The sequence below is a fragment of the Formica exsecta genome, unplaced genomic scaffold, assembly GCF_003651465.1.
Source record: "Formica exsecta isolate Colony F162 unplaced genomic scaffold, ASM365146v1 scaffold245, whole genome shotgun sequence".
Taxonomy (NCBI): domain Eukaryota; kingdom Metazoa; phylum Arthropoda; class Insecta; order Hymenoptera; family Formicidae; genus Formica; species Formica exsecta.
Genome location: NW_021849727.1, coordinates 373,965 through 381,888, shown reverse-complemented (window position 1 = coordinate 381,888; position 7,924 = coordinate 373,965). Strand labels below are relative to the sequence as shown.

The window sequence follows — 7,924 nt, the reverse complement described above, 5'->3', positions numbered from 1 at the left end:
AATTTAATATTATAATAATTATATATAAATAATTTAGTATCATAATATATAAGTATTTTTTACATACTATGTCGTGTTGTCGCCAATTTTCGTGCAGAATAGAGGATTAACTTACCAGTGTCGTAGCTGTGATGATTTTTACAGTCTAGGTATAAACTATTGGCGTATGTGACGCCATTGTCACCGCATATCGGGCCACCATATATATCCGGATTATCGAAAATTGTACAATTTTGATACAGAACCACTTTATCTTTCAAGCTAAGTCCAAATCCAGCTTTGATGCACATCCCGATCCCTGTAGAAATCATAAGTTTCGTATCTTTCTCTGTTAAAATTTTTACTGAGATTTCTAATTATTATCTATATATCTGTATTTTGTGCTAAATAAAATTCGCGAATTAAAATCGAAAATATTAATATAACTTGTGAGCTCTGACCTAGAAGAAGAAAGGCGTAATGCGCAACAGAAGACGACATTGTTGCATTTCAAAATGTAGTTCTAGCTGTAAAAGACCTCGTGTACGACTGCGTCTGATCGCTTAATTTCACTGCTTTTTTTCTTCTTAGATTAATTATTGTTATGCATTCCTCTTGTCGCGATAGTCAGAGAAATTCCGTATCGGAAATACGTGTCACTAAACCAAGCAACATTAGCGAAATTAATCGTCACTATACGTCATTATTGATCTCTTGTCAATAATTTGTATTGTCGAGAGAATTTAAACGTGATCCGTCGTGGAAATCGCATATTTTGTCGCGCACGCGCGAAAGACACATTACAAATAAACGTTTTATGTAGTCCATTCTCTTATCGACCAATTAGTCAGCACTGATTCTAATAAGAATGACATGTAATGGCAAGAAGAGTTAGGTCACCTCGATAATAAACTCGTTATTTGTAATAATTTACTAATATATAATAGTGAGAAAATGAAAAATTATAATAATTATAAAAACAATTTACTTTTTCACATTTTTTTATTTTATAGGCAGAAACAAAAAGAAAGAAAAGAGTAATCTAAATTATAAATATAAATAAATAGGCATGTGTAGAATAATAAAAGGTAAGAAATATATAATGTGCTCTGACAAGAAACGCGAAAACATTATTTTTATTTCTATTGTTTAAAAATGTTATTCTATCTCCATATTGTCGAAAGAAAAATCACATCGATAAAAACGATCTCCATATTACTGACGGAGAAACAATTTTAAATCTATATTATCAATAGATGGCAGTGTTATCGATTGCGCATTAGCGTAGTCTAACCAAAATTATCTCTTCTTTTCAATGCGTAATATATACGTCCTCGTATAATTAAAATTTTAACTGAGTAGCAAATGTTTTCTAAATAAACTCAATATTTGCTGCAGAGATCGCTCGAGAAATTATTCCTCGAGCTTTATCGTGTAACATCATTTACGGCATGCCAGGCGCCATTTTCACTCGCGGCATCGGCCACGTCCTAACTTCACAGTAGGAGTATCTTTCATTTGGGTCTGTTAATGCAGCGGCAACGATAATCTTGCAGTAGTTGCAGCATCAGTGGATAATCAGTGGATAATCGCGAAACAAAATGGTATGTAGAGAAAGCGAATCGATCGATTCTTATGCGAATCGACTCACAACAATGAAACACTTGCGCGTTTGACATTTGCTCATATATGTACATTCCACTTTAACGTTGCGTCAAAGTATATCGCCTCTTTCTGAGATGATGCAAAACTTACTCGCATAATGAATTTTTTTGATCGAAAAGCATCACGTTCTTCGTTCAAAAATTCTGCAATAATTACAACGAATCTGTCAGTTATCGCAAATCTTGTAGGTTTAATGTATATATTTATTATGTTTAGAATATAAAAATACTACTATTATTTTGATAATGTGATGAATCAAATAGAAATAACAGCCAGTCAGAATCCCATATACACAATGTTGTATATTAATTTACAGTATTTTTTTTCTTTTAGCCTCTTAGATTAGATATTAAACGGAAGTTGACAGCCAGATCAGACAGAGTGAAGAGTGTGGATCTTCATCCAACCGAACCATGGATGCTGTGCTCCTTATATCAAGGCAATGTCAATATCTGGAATCACGAGACACAAACCTTGGTAAAAACGTTCGAAGTATGCGATTTACCAGTACGGACAGCCAAGTTTGTGCCACGCAAGAACTGGGTTATCACTGGTTCTGATGACATGCAAATCAGAGTGTTTAATTACAATACCTTGGAGCGCGTTCATGCATTTGAAGCACACAGTGATTATGTCAGATGTATAGCAGTTCACCCAACGCAACCATTTATTCTTACCAGCAGCGGTACGTTAAAGAATAATAATTCTCATTCTTTCATCAAGATTTATAAAGCTTATGTTTTTAAATATATTTAATTTTGCAGATGACATGTGGATCAAGTTGTGGAACTGGGAGAAATCCTGGACCTGCCAACAAGTATTTGAAGGTCATACACATTATGTTATGCAAGTTGTGTTTAATCCGAAAGACAACAACACTTTTGCCAGCGCATCCCTCGATAGAACTGTCAAAGTTTGGCAGCTTGGTTCGTCTACGGCTAATTTCACATTGGAAGGCCATGAAAAGGGCGTAAACTGCGTGGATTATTACCATGGCGGGGATAAGCCATATCTAATATCAGGAGCTGACGATAGATATGTCAAGATATGGGATTATCAAAATAAGACCTGCGTACAGACTTTGGAAGGTCACACACAGAATATTTCCGCTGTGTGTTTCCATCCAGAATTACCGATTGTTCTCACTGCCTCGGAAGACGGTACTGTCAGAATATGGCATGCTGGGACATACAGATTAGAATCGTCTCTCAACTACGGCTTCGAGAGAGTATGGACCATTGCGTGCATGCGCGGTTCGAACAATGTTGCCATCGGCTACGACGAGGGTAGTGTCATGGTGAAGGTTGGCAGAGAAGAACCGGCCGTTTCGATGGATTCACTGGGTGGAAAAATCGTATGGGCGCGTCACAGCGAAATCCAGCAAGTGAACTTGAAGGCGTTGGGCGAGGAGGCTCAAGACGGAGAGCGGTTACCATTAGCCGTCAAAGATATGGGCGCCTGTGAAATTTATCCACAAACCATACAGCATAATCCGAACGGCCGTTTTCTGGTGGTCTGCGGTGATGGGGAGTACATCATATATACATCTATGGCGTTAAGGAACAAGGCGTTCGGACAGGCGTCAGAATTCGTATGGGCGGCAGACTCGAGCCAGTACGCAGTGCGAGAAAGTAATACGACGGTGAAGGTCTTTAAAAACTTCAAGGAGAAAAAGAGCTTTAAGCCAGATTTCGGAGCAGATGGTATATCTTTCTTTTTTTACTTCTACAAATGATTTAATATTGTTTTTTCGTTTTAGTATATTATTGTCGCAATTACAGGCATCTTTGGCGGGTTTTTACTTGGTGTATCTTCTGGATCCGGTCTCTCCTTCTTCGACTGGGATATGTTGAAGTTGATCCGTCGCATAGACATACAACCGACACACGTGTATTGGGCGGAAAACGCCTCGTTGGTGGCATTAGCTACATCAGATCAATATTTTATATTAAAATATCACGCAGATGTTATCGCTAATGCTGCGGAAAACGCTGAGGACATCGAAAATGCATTCGAGGTACATTTATATTTAATTATTTTAACAAGCTTATTTTTTATTTCTAATATATATCTATAAACAAAATAATGTCTTTAGATGGTAGCAGAGATGAGCGAAGTGGTAAAGACTGGTTTATGGGTTGGCGACTGTTTTATCTATACCAACAGCGTCAATCGTGTTAATTACTTCGTCGGTGGTGAAATTGTCACGGTCTCCCATCTGGACAGACCAATGTACTTATTGGGATATGTACCGAGAGACAACAGGTTGTACCTATGCGATAAGGAACTATCTGTCGTCTCGTATTCTTTATTATTATCAGTACTCGAGTATCAGACTGCGGTCATGCGGAAAGATTTTGAGACCGCCAACAGAGTGTTGCCGACTGTCCCAAAGGAACATCGTACACGAGTAGCTCACTTCTTAGAGAAGCAAGTATGTGATTTAATACGACATTGTTTTTTATCACGAATGTGTTTGTATCGAGAATTCTTTGCATTTTTATTTTTATTACAGGGTTTTAAAGAACAAGCCCTGGCGGTATCGACAGATCCCGAGCATAGATTTGAATTAGCGCTCGCGCTTGGAAATCTCGTAACCGCGCACGCGCTCGCCAAAGAAGCGAATAGCCAGCAAAAGTGGCGGCAACTAGCTTCTCTCGCTACGCAAAAGGGAAAATTGTGTCTGGCGCAAGAATGTCTGCATCAAGCGCAAGATTTTGGTGGCTTATTGTTACTAGCAACTAGCACGGGAAATGCCAACATGATAAAGAAACTCGGCGCGGTCGCGGACGAAACGGGAAAGAACAATATCTCTTTCTTGTCGAACTTTATACTAGGCGACGTGGACAAGTGTCTCGATATCCTTATCAAAACGGATAGAATTCCGGAGGCAGCGTTCTTCGCTAGGACATATGCGCCCAGTAAAATTTCCTCCACCATCAAATTGTGGAAAGAGAAGCTGTCGACAGTGAGCGAGAAAGCTGGACAGAGCTTGGCAGATCCCGAACAGTACGAGAATCTTTTCCCAGGATACAAAGAAGCGCTGAAGGTGGAAAAGTTCTTGCGCGAAGAGAGCAAAAAGAAGATTCCAGCTTCTGCATTTCCCGCTGTTACGGTAAGATCATGCAATTATTTTATAAAATATTGGCAATATTAAAGGGTAGATCGAATATGTAGGAATATCGGAAAATTGATCGCGGAAATATCGGTGAATATGATTAAAATAACATGTGAGGGATTAAAGGAAAAACAATAAACTGTAAGCATATTAGTAGAACGCAAATCGTTTCGCTGAGACGAATCTGTTACTCGTATCAATCAATCCGGAATCTCGTGCGGTAAGTATAATTACGACAACAACATGCCGTGAAAGAGTTAAATAATATTTTTATATGTACTCGTAATCACATTATAAAATCGCGTCACGCCTGTTACCGATAATAAAGATTTTATTCCTCTGCGTGTTTGTTATCGCACTGTTATTGCTCGGCAGAATACTATACCATATAAAATCGATCTTTCGCTTGTCGATAAAACTTGCGTTTTGCCGATGTAGCGATCTATTATATCATTATATGCAACGAAATAATTATCATTATTAAATATATTAAATTAATATATTTTAAATATTTTACAAAATATACTTTAATGTATATATATTGTTTTTTTAACATAAAAAAAATAATATAAAAATATTTGATTTACTAAATTGGATGATAAATTATATAACCAATCAATTGGTATTAATTTTATAGCCTAATATCGAACGGAAGCCATTGGAGGAAATGTTGGCCGCCGAACAATCGGGCGCGTTCCAGTTTAAGGACAGCGCGAATAGCATTTCTGAAACGCAATCGACTGAAGCAACGATCGATAGATTGCAAGATCTTTCAATATCAGCAAAGGACAATTTTTTAAGTAAAACGACTATGCCCACCGTGCAGTCAGTGATACCCGAGAAAGCGACGACAAAGCCAGCGAGTAATTACAGGCCTCTCACATTGGACGATGATGAACTAGACGATGACTTAGGGATCGATGATAATATTGATACCACTGTAAGTTTTATTTGTTTTAATATTTTTATATAGATAAATATATTATTCATGTGACAGCTTTAACTCCGCTTTCTTTATGATATGTCATTTTATTTTTATTATTTTCGCCACGTTGAAGAAAATTATATATTATTAATTATACATAATTACATTTAAATTTGACCGAAGTTATTAACTTATTAAACTTTTATTGTATTTTTCGTTGATTGCATTTTATGGAATTCTCACCGAGTAGACGATTGCAAAAAGTATAATATCAAACAGTTAACTATATAATAATCTAAGTGTTTCATAATAGTATCAAACATATAAATATAAATCATAAAATCGATAAAGATAAGTCGGAAACGAAGAAGGCGCGAACAAATAAGAGTTGGAGGGCGTACTAATCAATTAGGCAATGGTTTAATGCTCCTAAATATGGACGTAACTTTAGAAGAGTATAGTATTACCAAACACAGCAAGAAAGGGGCTGCACGATACAGTATACATATCATACATATATAAATTGCATATATATGTGCAAAACACACTGAAGTCTACATTTACAAAATCTATATTTGTGTTATATATCTCGGAGGAAATCGCGCGCTCATATAACGCAATTTACGCGTCACATAAAAAAATTAAAAAAAGAAAAGTATCCGTGATGTGTGAAATGAGAAGATAGTGCCATAGCTTTTATATAAAATTATTTTCAATCATATTGATTGATTTCAATCATATTGATTGGTTTAATGCTCCTAAATATGGACGTAACTTTAGAAGAGTATAGTATTACCAAACACAGCAAGAAAGGGGCTGCACGATACAGTATACATATCATACATATATAAATTGCATATATGTGTGCAAAACACACTGAAGTGTACATTTACAAAATCTATATTTGTGTTATATATCTCGGAGGAAATCGCGCGCTCATATAACGCAATTTACGCGTCACATAAAAAAATTAAAAAAAGAAAAGTATCCGTGATGTGTGAAATGAGAAGATAGTGCCATAGCTTTTATATAAAATTATTTTCAATCATATTGATTGATTTCAATCATATTGATTGATTGATTGAATTGTATTATTAATGAAACCTAGGAATCATAATGAAAATATTCTTTCAAATTATTTTAGTTTAAAAGACAAATTTATATATTTAAATTTACGTATACAAGTTCGTATGCAAGTCAACTGTGTTAAAGAATTTTTGTTTGCATGCGTGTGCGTAATACGAAAATCAGCGACAGATCATTAAGGCTTGTCCCGGTGTAACTGATACGAACGCGGGAGAATAGAGCTACTCTCTCTCTCTCTCCCTCTCTCTCTCCCCCCTCTCCCTCTCTCTCTTTTCCTTTTTTTTTTTTTTGCGAGAGGCCTCGGAGGCTTGTTTGCTCCGAGGCAGTCACGCCGTATTTTGTTTACAGCCTTGTTGCCATAACACTCGACTCCGGAGTCGAACCGGAGCCCTTCTTCCATAAGGTTCCGACCATTACTACGTTTTGTCACGCTTTGCCTTCTGCTCTGTTTCCATTCATTCGCGATGGTGCATTTAAGAATATTTGCGCTTCGACATTTCTCATTTTTAAGATTTTGAAATTATGGAGTTTTATAAACACAAAATATACTTAATTATTTATACATATGTATCTCGATATAAATATTAACATTATTGAGAAATATTTCTAAAATTGTTAAATTATCTTGTGTTCCAGGGTATTAATCTCGACGATGATCCTTTTGATGATGAAGAAGATTAACTATCGAGACAGGAGATGAATAGCGTGTGCATGTCGCACAAGTATCTTTCATTCTCCTCCCGTCAATCATTCCCCGCAAGAAGAAAGAAAATGAGAATAATTTAGAATCAAGTATTAAAATTATAAAACATATTCTTATGCGCAAGTGCGTTTATATTATTGCATAAATTAATGAGAGTGGTACCACGTATAATTGCCAGCTACCAACGGCACGTTTAAAGATTAAATATATTGTTAATATAACAGAAAGTATAAGATGTGCTCTTGTGTCGTACTCTTTCTCTCATGTCCATTTTATTACATCCATTTACGTTTTCTCATTCCTTGACACAAACAATAAATACATTCCCGTCATCTCTAATTTATCAAAATTCGAAGTTTATGCTGTCTCAAAATGGCATTATTATAGCATATTATAGCATTATTTTCTTTTCTTTTTTAAATCGATTTTTGTTTTTATCAATGAAAAT

At 36.0% G+C, this 7,924-nt stretch overlaps 2 protein-coding genes across 2 annotated transcripts in view; one reads left to right on the top strand and one right to left on the bottom strand.

Moving 5' to 3' along the window:
• LOC115236115 (serine protease inhibitor dipetalogastin-like) overlaps positions 1–920 on the bottom strand; it is a 4,387-nt gene extending 3,467 nt beyond the window's left edge. Inside the window, exons 1-2 of the mRNA XM_029808340.1 lie at positions 441–920; positions 116–298 (exon numbers count right to left, since the gene is read on the bottom strand). Of these exons, the coding sequence (XP_029664200.1) occupies positions 116–298; positions 441–480 (223 nt within the window). The 5' untranslated portion in view covers positions 481–920. The remainder of the gene's footprint in view (positions 1–115; positions 299–440) is intronic.
• A 303-nt stretch (positions 921–1,223) lies between these two features.
• On the top strand, positions 1,224–7,712 carry LOC115236112 (coatomer subunit beta'). The gene is made up of 8 exons (XM_029808335.1): positions 1,224–1,583; positions 1,978–2,329; positions 2,409–3,347; positions 3,426–3,661; positions 3,740–4,078; positions 4,160–4,759; positions 5,400–5,702; positions 7,410–7,712. The coding sequence occupies exons 1-8, from the start codon at positions 1,581–1,583 to the stop codon at positions 7,452–7,454; spliced, it is 2,817 nt and encodes a 938-aa protein (XP_029664195.1). The 5' UTR covers positions 1,224–1,580; the 3' UTR covers positions 7,455–7,712.
• Positions 7,713–7,924: the final 212 nt, after the last annotated feature.

Coding starts and splice junctions, on each gene's coding strand:
- LOC115236112 (XM_029808335.1), top strand. Junction 2,330..2,408: donor ATTTATTCTTACCAGCAGCG/GTACGTTAAAGA, acceptor TTAATTTTGCAG/ATGACATGTGGATCAAGTTG. Junction 3,348..3,425: donor GCCAGATTTCGGAGCAGATG/GTATATCTTTCT, acceptor TCGCAATTACAG/GCATCTTTGGCGGGTTTTTA.